Source organism: Salvelinus alpinus, chromosome 3, assembly GCF_045679555.1.
Source record: "Salvelinus alpinus chromosome 3, SLU_Salpinus.1, whole genome shotgun sequence".
NCBI classification, from domain to species: domain Eukaryota; kingdom Metazoa; phylum Chordata; class Actinopteri; order Salmoniformes; family Salmonidae; genus Salvelinus; species Salvelinus alpinus.
Genome location: NC_092088.1, coordinates 46,822,347 through 46,839,322, shown reverse-complemented (window position 1 = coordinate 46,839,322; position 16,976 = coordinate 46,822,347). Strand labels below are relative to the sequence as shown.

The window sequence follows — 16,976 nt, the reverse complement described above, 5'->3', positions numbered from 1 at the left end:
ACGCCCTCCTGTTCTCCACTCATTACCTGTATTAACTGCACCTGTTTGAACTCGTTACCTGTATAAAAGACACCTGTCCACACACTCAATCAAACAGACTCCAACCTCTCCACAATGGCCAAGACCAGAGAGCTGTGTAAGGACATCAGGGATAAAATTGTAGACCTGCACAAGGCTGGGATGGGCTACAGGACAATAGGCAAGCAGCTTGGTGAGAAGGCAACAACTGTTGGCGCAATTATTAGAAAATGGAAGAAGTTCAAGATGACGGTCAATCACCCTCGGTCTGGGGCTCCATGCAAGATCTCACCTCGTGGGGCATCAATGATCATGAGGAAGGTGAGGGATCAGCCCAGAACTACACGGCAGGACCTGGTCAATGACCTGAAGAGAGCTGGGACCACAGTCTCAAAGAAAACCATTAGTAACACACTACGCCGTCATGGATTAAAATCCTGCAGCGCACGCAAGGTCCCCCTGCTCAAGCCAGCGCATGTCCAGGCCCGTCTGAAGTTTGCCAATGACCATCTGGATGATCCAGAGGAGGAATGGGAGAAGGTCATGTGGTCTGATGAGACAAAAATAGAGCTTTTTGGTCTAAACTCCACTCGCTGTGTTTGGAGGAAGAAGAAGGATGAGTACAACCCCAAGAACACCATCCCAACTGTGAAGCATGGAGGTGGAAACATCATTCTTTGGGGATGCTTTTCTGCAAAGGGGACAGGACGACTGCACCGTATTGAGGGGAGGATGGATGGGGCCATGTATCGCGAGATCTTGGCCAACAACCTCCTTCCCTCAGTAAGAGCATTGAAGATGGGTCGTGGCTGGGTCTTCCAGAATGACAACGACCCAAAACACACAGCCAGGGCAACTAAGGAGTGGCTCCGTAAGAAGCATCTCAAGGTCCTGGAGTGGCCTAGCCAGTCTCCAGACCTGAACCCAATAGAAAATCTTTGGAGGGAGCTGAAAGTCCGTATTGCCCAGCGACAGCCCCGAAACCTGAAGGATCTGGAGAAGGTCTGTATGGAGGAGTGGGCCAAAATCCCTGCTGCAGTGTGTGCAAACCTGGTCAAGAACTACAGGAAACGTCTGATCTCTGTAATTGCAAACAAAGGTTTCTGTACCAAATATTAAGTTCTGCTTTTCTGATGTATCAAATACTTATGTCATGCAATAAAATGCTAATTAATTACTTAAAAATCATACAATGTGATTTTCTGGATTTTTGTTTTAGATTCCGTCTCTCACAGTTGAAGTGTACCTATGATAAAAATTACACACCTCTACATGCTTTGTAAGTAGGAAAACCTGCAAAATCGGCAGTGTATCAAATACTTGTTCTCCCCACTGTATATTAACCCTTTGTCTTTCCAATTTTTGTGGTATCCAATTGGTAGTTACAGTCTTGTCTCATCACTGCACCGTACGGACTCGGAAGAGGCGAAGGTCGAGACACATGCGTCCCCCGAAACATGATCCAACCAAGCCGCACTGCTTCTTGACATAATGTCCGCTTAACCCGGAAGCATGCCGCACCAATGTGTCAGAGGAAACACAATACACCTGGCAACCATGTCAGCGTGCACTGCGCCCGGCTCGCCACAGAAGTCACTAGAGCGCGATGGGACAAGGACATCCCTGCCGGCCAAACCCTCCCCTAACCCGGACGACGCTAGGCCAATTGTGCGCCGCCCCATGGGTCTCCCGGTCGACAAAGCCTGGACTCGAACTAGGATCTCTAGTGGCACAGCTAGCAACTGTGATGCAGTGCCTTAAATTCTCATTAGCCCACAGGCTAGTGCTGTACAGTTAATGAGAATTTATGCCTCAATAAATTGCCCTCACCTCCTTTACAATTGCTTGTGTCAAAGTGGGCGGGTTTTACACTCTAAATTGTGAGGAGTTATGGAATATAGGATATAAGTGGAATGAATGAAGAAGCGTGAAACAGCACCTCCCCAGCTGTCAGAGCGAGAGAGACAGAGAGAGAACTATTTGCAAATCGTTACAACATGGCATATAGACATAATATGACATTAGAAATGTCTTTATTCTTTTGGAACTTCTGTGAGTGTAATGTTTACTGTTCATTGTTACTGTTTATTTCACTTTTGTTTATTATCTACTTCACTTGCTTTGGCAATGTTAACATTTCTTTCCCATGCCAATAAAGCCTTTGACTTGAATTGAGAGAGAGAGATACCATCTCTCTTCTTACCTGGGCCACATTGATGTATTTGGTGATGACCTCAGCACGGTGTTGGGGTGTCAGCTTACTGAGCACCATGAGCTGAACCCACTGGGACACTCCGTTGAACAGGGCGATGGAGCGCTCCAGTGTTGGGTTATCCACCAGACATCCGTGCATCACATAGCTTTGGTAGTCTGTGAACTGGGTTTGGGGGGTTGGAGAAAGAGAGAGTTAGTGTACGTAACATGTACAGTACTGCTGAGTTAATAACACAGACGTCATTGGCATATACCGTATACAGTGGGCCCTCAATCGCTGGTGAATTTACAAGTGAACTGCCCAGCAAATAAAACAAACTGAAATGTAGAGCAAACGTATCTAAGAACATATTCTGTGGTGGTGCGCAATTATCCTGGGGATGAAGTTAGTTGACAGCCAAAGCTTTGTTCTGTAGTTAGTAACAGAACTAAAAGGGGAAAAAAGAGTTCTGTGGAAAAAGCACTCTTGGAAAGACTCTTGAGGAATGTCACACACAGGGGTTAGATAGGGATGAAAGGGCACAAGTCTTTTTCCACCAGGGACACTCACTGATATCCTCCTGATGGACTTGTACTCCAGGAACGTGAGGTGTTCCGCCAGCTCCATGGGCTCTAGGTGGTCAAAGAGGAGTGAGGCTTTGCCCTTCTTGGCCTGCTTCTTCCTCTGGGTCAGCTTTCTCATCCAGTCATACGACGGGCTAGAAAGAAACACACACATTCTGTTGAAACTGGAAACTCTTTACTGACTGCGTGTGCGTGTGCACGTGCGTGCCCATCCTTGGGTAGTTCCTCACATGGTGGAGATGTCAATGAGTTTGTAGTGTTCCTCACAGCCCAGCTGAGCCGCCACGTCTCTGAACTCCTCAGTGAGGCGGATAAGGCCCATGTCCAGGTTAAACTCTGCAGGAAACACCGTAATCCAGTACCTGACACACACACACACACACGGATGGCTGATTTAGCACTAATATGTTGCAGTTACGCAATATGTTTACTGTTTGCATGTGGACATTATGGCTGGGCAGTCTGGCTGAACATCATAGTGTGTAGCCCCAAGCAGCAGTGCCAATAGAATATGAATGATTCACAATGATACCATAGTCTCAGAAGGAAAAGGTAGAGTTGAGGGTACTGACCCTGCACAAGGACTGCCGGGGGCTCCTTGCTCAGTGATTTGTAGTGTGATGTGGCTAAAGGGGAGTGGTGAGATGGGCAAGTCCAGCAACCATAGTCATAAACGTGGCCTAGATTTTATCAACCCAACAAATCATGTTTCCCTAATGTGGAAATAACAAATGAATACAGAGAACCATTAACAAGGGAATGGCCATTGTGGTATTCCCCCTTCAGATACAAATTAAATGCAAAATATAACATGGACTTTAGTATGGCCCCTCGTTACAGTAGTTAACATTAAATTCAGATGATTTATTTAGTATTTCATTTCATATAAAGGTTGCACACACTATAATAGGACACATTTTTAATGGATTGGCAGACGGTGGTAGATAATTGCTTTAAAGGGGTTACCAGTGAAAATGAGTGTCTGTGTACTCTGTTAAAGATTGCCTGAGGACGTTTTTGGGGTAAATAATAGATCACAAGACTCCTAATTCACTGAACGCTTTCGCCCCAAACAGTATCTCCATGATCCACGTCTCATGAGGACAGCCACTGGCTGTCAATTTTAATGGCATCCTCTCATCCCTCATTGCACCAGCCAGTCAGTCACAGAGCCCCGAGAGAGGAGCCCACAACCCTCATGGCATTTTCAGCCTAGCAATACAAAACATCTTCAATACTAAAGAGCGCAGAAACTCATTGGTATGTAGTAGTGTTTTCTTTACCTCATTAAATAGCAGATCTTCAGTCTCGTTCTTTGGCACTCATCTCCCTGGCAGTCACGGTATGTGGGGTTGTGTCAAGGACAGTTTAGCACTTTTCAGAGACGGTGTCCAAAGCCCTATTACAAAATGGACACACATTCCACAACTCCAGCAACACCCCCCCCCCAAAAAAAAATACAACAATAAAACAGCATCTTTCATGAGAAGCAGCTGTACATTTATCAGTTGGACAAAATGTCTCCTCTAATGAAGAATAACTGAAGTGTTCAAAGAGAAATGCCCAGTGTGTGGAAATATAAAAACAATGAAAGGTCTGGCCATGTGATGGACCTCTCCACCAACGCATGTGTGCATTCTCTAAATAATTGTCACTTGCCAATGTTTTTCCTCCTTGAACTGTTGAAATATACAGGTAACTGCCACAATAAAGGAAACACTTGAGAAATGAGGGATACCAAAGTATATTGAAAGCAGGTCCTTCCACACAGGTGTGGTTCCTGAGTTAATTAAGCAATTAACATCCCATCATGCTTAGGGTCATGTATAACAGAAAATGCCCGGAATTTTGCAACTCTAACCATGGCTAGAGATGTCAGTGACTTTGAAAGAGGGGTCTCAAAAGGAGCATAAGGGATTTAAAGGTGTGTGTGTGTGTGGGTTGACGTATTTAACTATTTTCTGTTGGTTGACGTATTTAACTATAACTATTGTGGGGACAACTGGGGACATCTTGTTAGGCCCCACGAGGTCAAATGGTATTTCAAGGGCGTTTAGGGTTAAGGTTAGAATTAGTGTTAGGGTTAGCATTACGTTAGGGTTAGGGTTAGGAGCTAGGGTTATTTTTAGGGTTAGGAGCTAAGGTTAGTTTTAGGGTTAGGATCTAGGGTTAGGGTTAGGGTTAGGAGCTATGGTTAGTTTTAGGGTTAGGGTTAGGAGCTAGGGTTAGTTTTAGGGTTAGGAGCTAGGGTTATTTTTAGGGTTAGGAGCTAGGGTTAGTTTTAGGGTTAGGGTTAGGAGCTAGGGTTATTTTTAGGGTTAGGAGCTAGGGTTAGGTTTTTGGGTTAAGGTTAGGGTTAGAGTACTCTTACGTACGGTTTAGGGTTAGGTTTAGGGTTAGGGGTTAGGGAAAATAGGATTTTGAATGGGACTGAATTGTGTGTCCCCAAATGGTTAGCTGTACAAGAGTGTGTGTGTGTGTGTGTGTGTGTGTGTGTGTGTGTGTGTGTGTGTGTGTGTGTGTGTGTGTGTGTGTGTGTGTGTGTGTGTGTGTGCGTGCCTCAGTCACCAGATCTCATCCCAATTGAACACTTATGGGAGATTCTGGAGCGGCGCTTGAGACAGCGTTTTCCACCACCAACAAAACACCAAATTAAGGATTTTTATAGTGGAAGAATTGTGTCGCATGCCTCGAGTTCCAGACACTTGTAGAGTCTATTCCAAGGCGCATTCAAGCTGTTCTGGCTTGTGGTGGCCCAACGCCCTATTAAGACACTTCATGTTGGTGTTTCCTTTATTTTGGCAGTTACCTGTAGATCTTAGAAGTAGCTTTGGAGAGGCCTTGGGCAGGGAGCCAGGTTGGAGCGTAGCCTGCCTACTATCACTTCCAAAAGGAACCCAGCTATTTCTCTGCCCAGGATATAGTCACAACCATGCAGCAGAGAAGACTAACCCCTGCCTTCTTTGTGGTACTATGAAACTCTCCCAGCATGGAGGGTCAGGATGGATGCTTATTGGATGTATACATGACTGTGGAAAACACACACAATCAATTGGTCTCGCCTTCTCTCCAGAACACTGAAAGATAGTCTCACGGGCTAACTCACAAACGTGGAGGCGATTCAATGAGATATACATTAGGTGTAAGAGCTAAAAAATACATCTCAGCAACAGCTGAAGGACAACGATAAGTACTGTATATTTTGTTGGGTTAATGCAAAAGCAAAAAGTGAGAGAAAGGGCAGAATAGTGCCTTTGTATTCTGTCACATAAAAGAGGCTCTCTGCTCTGGCTCTACTCTGAGGCAGCTTCATACCGCATGGAGAAGGTAAGATTTTCTGCAAACTGGTCCCAGGTTAGATATTTGTAGCACTTTCCTTACGGTAAGGTTAGGATTAGAGGTAGGGTAACCGCTAATCTGATTATAGATCTGCAAATAGGGGAAACTTCCATCAGGAGCACCACAGCCATTACTCCAACCAGCAGCAGGGAAAAGACGGGGTTCGTCAGTGGAGAGGCCTGACGCCAGGCATTGTAATATCTCAGGGTGTCTTTCCAGAAGCAAAGATATCAAACCACTTAGTGTCACGATCGTCATAATAACTGGACCAAAGCGCAGCGTGATCTGGGTTCCACATCTTTATTGCTATGTGAACCTCAAAGCAAAACAAAACAATAAACGAACAAAACGAAACGTGACGCTACAATAGTGCTCACAGGCAACTATACATAGTCAAGATCCCACAAAGCACAAAGGGGAAATGGCTGCCTAAATATGATCCCCAATCAGAGACAACAATTAACAGCTGCCTCTGATTGGGAACCATACCAGGCCAACATAGAAATATAATTACCTAGATGACCTGTCAGGTTTTGGCCAGGACTGTTCAGGTTTTGGTCACTAGATGTCCCCATTGCACCTTTTTTGTACCTTTTGTTTTTTCCTTGCTCTAATTATTGTTTGCACCTGTGTGTCGTTCCCTTGTTAGTATTTAAACCCTGTGTGTTCCTCAGTTCTTTGCTCAGTGTTTGTATGTTAGCACCCAGCCCCAGCCTTGTTGTGAACATATATTTCTCTTATTGGATTTTCCAGAGGTTCTCTGGTTTAGTGCTTGTGTATTTTTGAGTAGTCTTTTGAGGTTTGTTTTTCCCTGCTGTTTTTGCCACTTTGTGGAGTTTCTTTGTATTTTGGAGGATATCCATTTTGTGCCTCTTGGCTTTATTTTTGGACGTGGTGGATTTATATTCTTTGCCTGAAGATCTTGTCCTTTTATTAAACCACCATCTCTAGTACTGCTGAGTCTGCCTCATCTTCTGGGTTCTGCCGACTATTAGTGACTGTTTCTCTCACCGGGTCCTGACAGAAACACTGAGCCATTAAAATGAACCCAGAGGCAGCCAGTACCCAGGACTTTTTTCCCATGCTGTCCCACCACGAGGGGACTGTCCAACGTCACGAAGCTGCTCTGGTTCAGCAAGAGGCCTTACTGGCTGGACATTCTCAACTTCTGTCGGAGATGATGACTTCCATAAAGCAGATTTCTGATCAACTTTCCCCTGCAACCGCTTCTGCTCCAGTTCATCAGATTCAAGTGCCCGTGGCAGTTAACCACCTGGCTGAACCTCGTCTGCCGCCTCCCCAACGGTTCTCAGGTGATCCGAGTGTTTGTAAGGGGTTTTTCACCCAATGTTCTCTCTCCTTCGAGCTGCAACCCTCGTCGTTTCCCACCGACCGGTCCAAGATAGCATATATTATCACCCTGCTGTCGGAAAAAGCCCTAGCCTGGGCTACTGCTGTGTGGGATGCCCAAAGTCCTTGCTGTGCCAGCTACTCTACCTTTGCTGAAGAATTCAAGCGAGTGTTTCAAGATCCCACCAGGGGTCCTGACTCAGCCAAACAGCTCCTGACTCTCAGCCAAGGTCGGCGCAGCGTGACGGACTATGCCATCCAGTTCCGCACGGTGGCAGCAGCGAGTGGCTGGAACGACGAGGCGCTCACAGTGTGTTTTTTGAAGGGTCTTTCCGACACCATCCAAGATGAACTGGCCACTCGGGAACCACCGGACAACCTCGAGTCCCTGATCAAGTTGGCTTCACGCATAGACCAGCGTCTGAGAGAGAGAGAACTCAACCGTAGATCTCTCACCCTAGCTCCTATCGGTCCCAGCTCCGAGTCTCCACCTTTATCCTCGCTGACTCCACCGGAACCCATGCAGGTTGGACGCATCTCCCAGGCTGAGAGAGACCGCCGGATAAGGGAGCGATGCTGTCTATATTGCGGCAAACCGGGCCATTTCCTCTCCACGTGTCCCGGGCTCCAGGGAAAACGCACTCTCCCGTGCAGGCCTGGGAGGACTGTAACGGGAAACATAACCTCCTCCCATCCATCCAACTCCCGCCTGCTTATTCCAGTTACCCTTTCCTGGGACAACCACGAGCTTCCCCTTCAAGCCTTGGTAGACTCTGGAGCCGCAGGTAACTTCATGGATGGTGTCTGGGCGAAGGAGAATGGCGTTCCCTCTGAACCTCTTAGTGACCCCATAAGGGTTACTACGTTGGATGGAAGCCCTTTGGGATCTGGACTTGTCACTCGTGTCACTACCCCCTTGCGACTTTCAGTTTCCCAACACCAGGAAGTGATGAACTTTCATCTGACCTCGTGTTCCGAGTTCCCTCTCGTCCTTGGATACCCCTGGCTTCACAGCCATAACCCTCACATCGACTGGTCTGTGGGCACTATCAAGCAGTGGGGTCCTACGTGCCAAGCCACTTGTATCTTCCCTAGTTCCCCGAGTTCCCCTCCCGAGTCTCTAGAATCCATCGACCTGTCCCGAGTTCCCGAGTGTTACCATGACCTCAAACCGGTATTTAGCAAACAGAGGGCCACCAAACTACCACCCCATAGACCTTACGATTGCCCCATCGACCTGTTTCCGGGCACCTGCCCCCCCAGGGGTCGGATCTTTTCCCTATCTCCTCCCGAACGAGCTGCTATGGATACCTACATCAAGGACGCTCTGGCAGCAGGCCTCATGCGTCCATCCACCTCGCCGGCGGGAGCAGGATTTTTCTTTGTGGCCAAAAAAGACGGTGGATTACGTCCTTGCATCGACTACCGGGGACTTAATGCCATAACCGTCCGTAACCGCTACCCGCTACCCCTTATGGCCACAGCCTTTGAGCTGCTCCAGGAAGCAGTGGTCTTCACTAAGCTTGACCTACGGAACGCATACCATCTTGTGCGGATCAAACCCGGTGACGAGTGGAAGACCGCTTTCAACACGCCTACTGGTCACTACGAATACTTGGTGATGCCCTTCGGCCTGACCAACGCCCCGGCTGTGTTCCAAGCGCTCATAAACGATGTGCTTAGGGATATGCTTAACATTTTCGTGTTTGTTTACTTGGATGACATCCTCATCTTTTCGAGCTCCCTTCAAGAACACACTAAGCATGTCAGACAAGTGCTCAAACGCCTCCTAGACAGCCATTTGTACGTTAAGCCGGAAAAGTGTGAATTCCATTCCTCTCGAGTACAATTCCTGGGATTTGTAGTGGAACCCGGTCGAGTCCAGATGGACCCCAAGAAGGTAGGGGCGGTAGCGGATTGGCCCACCCCCAAGTCCGTTAAGGAAGTTCAGCGTTTCCTGGGCTTCACTAACTTTTACCGCAAGTTCATCAAGAACTTCAGCTCGGTGGCAGCCCCTCTCTCAGCTGTAACCAAGGGTGGCAACACAAGGTTTCTGTGGGGAAGAGAAGCTGAGACGGCCTTCCAAGGACTCAAGCAGCGCATCCTCTCTGCTCCCATCCTGACACTACCGACGGCGGATGAACCTTTTGTGGTGGAGGTAGACGCATCAGAGGTTGGTGTTGGAGCTGTCCTGTCTCAGAGGGGGGAAGACAAGAGGCTACATCCTTGCGCCTTCTTCTCTCACCGGCTTACCCCGGCCGAGAGGAATTACGATGTGGGGGATCGTGAACTCCTAGCGGTTAAGATGGCATTGAAGGAATGGAGACACTGGCTCGAGGGGGCTTCTCAACCATTTCAAGTGCTTACGGACCACAAAAATCTGGAGTATATCCAGCAGGCGAAGCGGTTGAACTCCAGACAAGCTCGATGGTCTCTTTTCTTCAGCCGATTCCAGTTTATCCTCACCTATAGACCCGGGTCGAAGAATCTCAAACCGGACGCCTTGTCACGAGTCTACTCTCCTGCCATTCGAGAAGATACTGACATGACTGTTCTTCCTGCCGCTAAGATCGTGGCTCCAATCTCGTGGCAAGTTGAGGATACCGTGAGACAAGCTCAAGCCATCGAACCGGGTCCTAAGGGAGGTCCTGCCAATCGGTTGTTTGTTCCCAAGGCAGCAAGATCCCAAGTCCTTCTGTGGGGGCACTCCTCTCGCCTCACCTGTCACCCGGGCGTAGGTCGCACCTTGGAGTTCATTCAGCGTAAGTTCTGGTGGCCCACCATAAGAGAAGACGTTGCCACTTTCGTCAAGGCCTGTCCCGTGTGCTGCCAGGGCAAATCTTCTCACCTCCGCCCTCAAGGACTCCTTCACCCTTTATCTATTCCCCACCGACCCTGGTCCCATATCTCGTTGGACTTTATTACTGGCCTTCCTCCGTCCCATGGTAATACTACTATCCTAGTCATCATCGACAGGTTTTCTAAGGCGGCCAGGTTTGTTCCCTTGACCAAATTACCTTCTGCCAAGGAAACAGCTGAGTTGGTGATTAACCATGTGTTCCGAGTCTTTGGCGTTCCGCAAGATATGGTTTCCGACAGAGGTCCCCAGTTCGCCTCAAGGTTTTGGAAGGCCTTCTGCCAACTCATAGGGGCCACGGCCAGTTTATCTTCAGGGTACCATCCGGAGTCCAACGGCCAAACCGAGAGGATGAATCAGGAGTTGGAAACCACCCTCAGATGTATGGTTTCCAACAACCCGTCCACATGGTCATCCTTCATTGTTTGGGCCGAGTACGCGCACAACACCTTGTGCTCCTCCTCCACTGGTATATCCCCGCACGAGTGTCAGTTTGGCTATGCTCCTTTATTGTTCCCGGACCAGGAGGCAGAAGTCAGAGTGCCTTCAGCCTCGAGGTTCATCAGACGCTGTCGGCTTACGTGGAAGAAGGCCCGTCTTAATCTTCTGCGTTCCTCACAGCAGTACCAGCGACAAGCCAACAGACGTCGCCGTCCCGGTCCTACCCTGTACCCCGGCCAGAGAGTATGGCTCTCAACAAAGAACTTACCGCTACGGGTGGAGTCTCGTAAGCTGTCCCAGAGATTCATCGGTCCCTTTAAGATTGCCAGGAGAGTCAATCCCGTTACTTTTCGCCTGCACTTACCCAGATCCCTTAAGATCAATCCAACATTTCACATTTCTTTATTAAAACCTGTTGTTTTTTCTCCCCTTATCCCGGCAGGCAGACCTCCCCCTCCGCCCCGTGTCATCGGAGGCCAGTCGGCTTATACCGTCCACCGGATACTGGATTCCCGCCGGGTGCAGCGGTCCTGGCAGTATCTGGTGGACTGGGAAGGCTACGGTCCCGAGGAGCGCTCCTGGGTTCCTGCCAAGGACATACTGGACCCTGACCTCATTCGTCAGTTCAGGGCCCTCCACCCTGAGAAGGCTGGTAGGAACGTCAGGAGCCGTTCCTAGGAGGGGGATTCTGTCAGGTTTTGGCCAGGACTGTTCAGGTTTTGGTCACTAGATGTCCCCATTGCACCTTTTTTGTACCTTTTGTTTTTTCCTTGCTCTAATTATTGTTTGCACCTGTGTGTCGTTCCCTTGTTAGTATTTAAACCCTGTGTGTTCCTCAGTTCTTTGCTCAGTGTTTGTATGTTAGCACCCAGCCCCAGCCTTGTTGTGAACATATATTTCTCTTATTGGATTTTCCAGAGGTTCTCTGGTTTAGTGCTTGTGTATTTTTGAGTAGTCTTTTGAGGTTTGTTTTTCCCTGCTGTTTTTGCCACTTTGTGGAGTTTCTTTGTATTTTGGAGGATATCCATTTTGTGCCTCTTGGCTTTATTTTTGGACGTGGTGGATTTATATTCTTTGCCTGAAGATCTTGTCCTTTTATTAAACCACCATCTCTAGTACTGCTGAGTCTGCCTCATCTTCTGGGTTCTGCCGACTATTAGTGACTGTTTCTCTCACCGGGTCCTGACATGACCCACCCTAGTCACACCCCGACCTAACCAACATAGAGAATAAAAAGCTCTCTATGGTCAGGGCGTAACACTTAGAGGTATGGAGTGTCCAGGAAAACACTGTCCAGGACCCTGCTAACTGAATCAGATTCAAATGCACAGTCAAGGCATACTAGGTAAAAATCATAAAGAGGAATGGAACGCTAATAGCTATCGATTCGATCCAGGTTGCTCTTCCTTTTGAAGCGGTTCTCTATCTCGAACGTTGCTCTCAAATGCATTTGCACTTAACACCTTTTATTCTTCCAGTAGTTTTGATAGGACAATCTGCCTTAACCCAGAGCTGTGCTAGAAATGACACAAACAGTTGACTGATATACTATCCCTCAAAATAAACTAGATATTTTGTATACTCAGGGAAAGTCACTCAGGGTTAGTCAGTGTCCACCCAGAAAATACATTTGGCACAGTCAGGGAACACAGCATTCCATAGCGCCCATATTACAGTATATACTCTGCCATATCTAAACACAACCAGAAAGGCTTTAAATGGCGTATGACAACTGTTCTGTGTTGGTCTGGTGAGAATCCACATGGAAGGATATATCACGAGCAGCTTCCCGGCCAGCTCTGTGGACGTGACATACCAGCGGTGCATCAGCAGCAGGGTGCGAGGGAGCTGGTTGGACTGCAACTCCCCATTGTCATCTGTGGAGAGGGATCACACCACAGAAAAGGAACAATGAGAACACACCTACAATGAGTGTACAAAACATTATAAACACCGTCTCTTTCCATGACATAGACTGACCAGGTGAATGCAGGTGAACGCTATGATCCCTTATTGATGTCACCTGTGTAGCTGAAGTGGAGGAGACCGATTAAAGATGGATTTTGAAGCCTTGAGACATTTGAGACATGGATTGAAGTGCAATTCAGAGGGTGAAAGGGCAAGGCAAAAGATTGAAGTGCCTTTGAATGGGGTATGGTAGTAGATGCCAGGCACACCGGTTTGAGTGTATCAAGAGCTGCAACCCTGCTAGGTTTTACACGCTCAACAGTTTCCCGTGTGTATCAAGAATGGTCCACTACCCAAAGGACATCCAGCCAACTTGACACAACTGTGGGTAGCATTGGAGTCAACATGGGCCAGCAACCCTGTTGAACGCTTTCGACACTTTGTAGAGTCCATGCCCAGTCTAATTGTGGCTGTTCTGATGGCAAAAGGGGGTGCAACTCAATATTAGAAAGACATTCCTAATGTTTTGTACACTCAGTGTATACTGTATGGATCACATCACACACCACTGAGATAGCTTCCCCACTGTGTTTCTGTGCCATACCAGGCAACTGCACCGCCCGCAACCGCAGGGCTCTCCAGAGGGTGGTGCGGTCCGCCCAAAGCATCACCGGGGAAAACTACCTGCTCTCCAGCACACCTACAGCACCCGATGTCACAGGAAGGTCAAAAAGATAATCAAGGACAACAAACACCCGAGCCACTGCCTGTTCACCCCGCTCTCATCCAGAAGGCGAGGTCAGTACAGGTGCATCAAAGCTGGGAACGAGAGACTGAAAAACAGCTTCTATCTCAAGGCCATCAGACTGTTAAATAGCCATCACTAGGCGGTTACCACCCGGTTACGTAACCCTGCACCTTAGAGGCTGCTGCCATACTGTATATATATATAGACCTGAAGTCGCTAGCCACTTTAATAATGGAACACTATTAACTTTAATAATGTTTACATATTTTTTGCTTTACTCATCTCATATGTATATACTGTATTCTATTCTACTGTATTTTAGTCTATGCCACTCCGACATTGCTCATCCTAATATTCTACACCTGTATTGCTTGCTGTTTGGGGTTTTAGGCTGGGTTTCTGTACAGAACTTTGAGATATCAGCTGATGTAAGAAGGGCTATATAAATACATTTGATTTGATTTTGATTTGATATGTTCCTTAATTCCATTATTTTACTTTTAGGTTGTGTGTATTGTTGTGAATTATTAGATATTACTGCACTGTTGGAGATAGAAACACAAGCTTTCTGCTACACCCACGATAACATCTGCTAAACATGTGTATGTGACAAATAAAATGTAACATGATTTGATTGGTCACTCACCAAAAGCCTGGATGCAGGAATCCAGTAGCATGTTGAGGGGGGCTGCCTTCCCCAGCGTCGATGTTCCCATGGTCCCACAGGACGACTCCTCACAGCAGAGATGGGTTCACGCCCCCCGAGCGGGAGAACACATGGTACACCTCCACACCTGGAGGTCAGGGGTCAAAGCCTGCTCAGGAGCTCTCTGTGAGAAGAGGAGACACAGCCAGGCTAAACAAAGATTGCTTACATCCCTTCCTAAGATTATTGTAAACACATGCAGACATGGGTGTGGATGTCGTTTATTCATCAGCACACAATCATAATTGCTGTTCTAATTGTGAACACGTACACAGTGAATTCACCAGGTGTATTTCCATGTACATTGCATATGACCACTACATGGATGCTATACTAGGTTTTTCAATAGACTACAGTGGCTAGTGAAAAAAGACAGTTCAGTGCATTCCTCCAGCATCATACTCCTCTCCTCCACATCTGCAGGAGTTGGACCGTCTTCTGAGAACTCCCATAGCAGCCATCAATGTTTTATGACTTTCTGATGTGCTCAGTGCGTGATTCCACCAAAACAGCTCATGATTCCATACAAATTGCGTAATACTCTTCAGGCCCAGTGAGCCAGACAAGACTACCATGGCCTGGTTGGGGACTGGGTTTATGTAATCTGGATACTGTGGTTTCTCTCTGTCTGAAGAATATCAGTGATTGTCAGTTCGTATAGTATCGCCACTGATGCCAACACAAAGTTAAGAAAAGTACAGACAAGGTCATTTTAAAATGTTATTCTAGGGTTTTAGATTCCCAGATTAGATTTTACAACACAACAATTAAGGTTGATATAGCAGAGCGAGTTGTCTGTAGTGATGACATTAGAGGTGGCGTCATCGTAAGGTTTGGTTGGTGGTTATGGAAACCGTGGCTGATTTGGATTGGTTGCAGTAGCGGTGCGTGGGTAAAATCACTGAGGAAGCCAAGCCAATAAAAAAAGCCATATTACAACCTATATTGTGATAATTGCGTTGTTTGTTCTATAACCCATTGGTTCATACACCACCGTGATATACATTAAGACCGGGACAACAAAAAGACAACAGTCACACAGTGGTGGAATAAATTCAACTACACGTGTGTTTGATTCATTACTAAACCAGAGAGCAACATCTGTCCTGTGAAGTCCCCAAAGCAAACATTGCATGTAACAAACAGTTATATGACCTGCAAAATGGTCAAGCAAGTTGTTTGCGACAGTTTACTAAACAACTACTGATTTAGAACCACCGAGTTACCGCAAGTCAGCACAAAGACAACAGGAGTGCTGCCTCCGCTACTCCCGAACCATTTCAGTTTAAACATTTAAACATCATCAAATCAACAAGGCTATATATATATGCATAGTTTAATACTCTGAAAACCAACTTAAAGATGCCAAAAACTATTTATGTTGTTAAATAACATGTGGCTGTCCATGGTACTGATTTCTGTGTGTGTGTGTGTGTGTGTGTGTGTGTGTGTGTGCGTGCGTGTGTGTGTGTGTGTGTGCGTGCGTGCGTGCGTGCGTGCGTGCGTGCGTGCGTGCGTGCGTGCGTGCGTGCGTGCGTGCTTGCAAATATTATAATTTTTTGACTCACCCTACATGCAAACTAGTTGAACGACAATGCCATCCTCCTCTCTTTCATGTTGGCAAAATGGTCTATGGCTCTGTCATACAATGCACTTTTAGTTTTTGTTGTCATAGGCTACCTAGATAAAATGCTTGCTTGCCTGACTTCCTCACATGAGCAACATTGAACCAGCTACGTTAGCTAGCTAATTAACGTGAGCCTAAAAGGGCTAGGCTGCATATTGAACTTCCACCGTCTCAGGCCAGTGGCACAACATATTAATTTATGGTTAGATCAGAATCGCCGTCATAATTATTTGTACAAGCCAATGATTTAGTCCATCTCCATCCATGGCTTAGGAAAGGGCTAATTTAGCAAGCTAGATACAGCAGGACATCAACACAATCAGACCAGAAATAAAAATGACGTTTTGCTTAGGATGTGATTTGATTGGTGAGAAGCAAAATCCAAACTGGTCTCCAAACAGACCAGAAATGAAAATTACGTTTTGCTTAGGATGTGATTTGATTGGTGTGTAGCCAAATCCAAACTGGCCTCCAAACAGACCAGAAATGGCTTCCCTTGGTGAGCATTTTTCTGCACCAGGACAACCCGCAGTTGAGCTCAGCTCAACGCTGATTGGCTAATTATTGGTGGGGGTTAGGGTCAGGAGTGGTGTGTGTGCGTGTGCGTGTGCGTGTGAGTGCGTGCGACATGCTTTTTCTGGAAATGAAATCAAGCCCTTGTCCCTTGACTGTAAGGTGATTAGTGAGCTCTCTCTAGCTGCAGGGTGAGCTGATAAGATCTTAAAAGATGGACATAGAATGGATGTGTTACCGTACTGACTAGTACGTGTCCTTCAACTCCGATTCATCTTCGTTAATGATAAGATGGATGATGTCCATGGCCTTGACTGAAGGCGACCTTTCTTAATTAAGGCTCGGCGACAAACATACGTAAATCAAGGCCTAGTCTCAGATTGCCTTGGTGCGAACATTAATCAACTCTGCCATGGAGATTCATGTCAAGCTACCTACTTCAATCCCATCTCAAGCCTCCTGCCTATCACAGTTTCAGGTGCATTTGAAACATAACAAACCGATGTACACTAGTTCCGTGATTAAGTCGCTCTGGATGAGAGCGTCTGCTAAATGAAATGTGAAATGTTCTACAACATACAGTATATATTGCATTTGAATAGTAGCATACTGCATGCATATTGATATATTGATAAATACATATTATGTCAATAGCCTATGCAAAGGGAAGAGCAAATGCGTGAGGAAGATT

The 16,976-nt window shown here is 46.8% G+C and overlaps 1 protein-coding gene across 2 annotated transcripts in view; it reads right to left on the bottom strand.

Annotated features, from left to right (window-relative positions):
• LOC139570854 (ras guanyl-releasing protein 3-like) overlaps positions 1-14,184 on the bottom strand; it is a 39,573-nt gene extending 25,389 nt beyond the window's left edge. Inside the window, exons 1-6 of one of the 2 annotated variants that reach the window (XM_071393134.1) lie at positions 14,086-14,184; positions 12,558-12,660; positions 4,080-4,142; positions 3,027-3,158; positions 2,783-2,930; positions 2,222-2,395 (exon numbers count right to left, since the gene is read on the bottom strand). In XM_071393134.1, coding sequence (XP_071249235.1) covers positions 2,222-2,395; positions 2,783-2,930; positions 3,027-3,158; positions 4,080-4,142; positions 12,558-12,660; positions 14,086-14,155 — 690 coding nt within the window. In that variant the 5' untranslated portion in view covers positions 14,156-14,184. Of the gene's footprint in view, positions 1-2,221; positions 2,396-2,782; positions 2,931-3,026; positions 3,159-3,368; positions 3,454-4,079; positions 4,143-12,557; positions 12,661-14,085 lie in introns of those variants that run through there. The other variant, XM_071393133.1, reaches the window with a different exon arrangement.
• Positions 14,185-16,976: the final 2,792 nt, after the last annotated feature.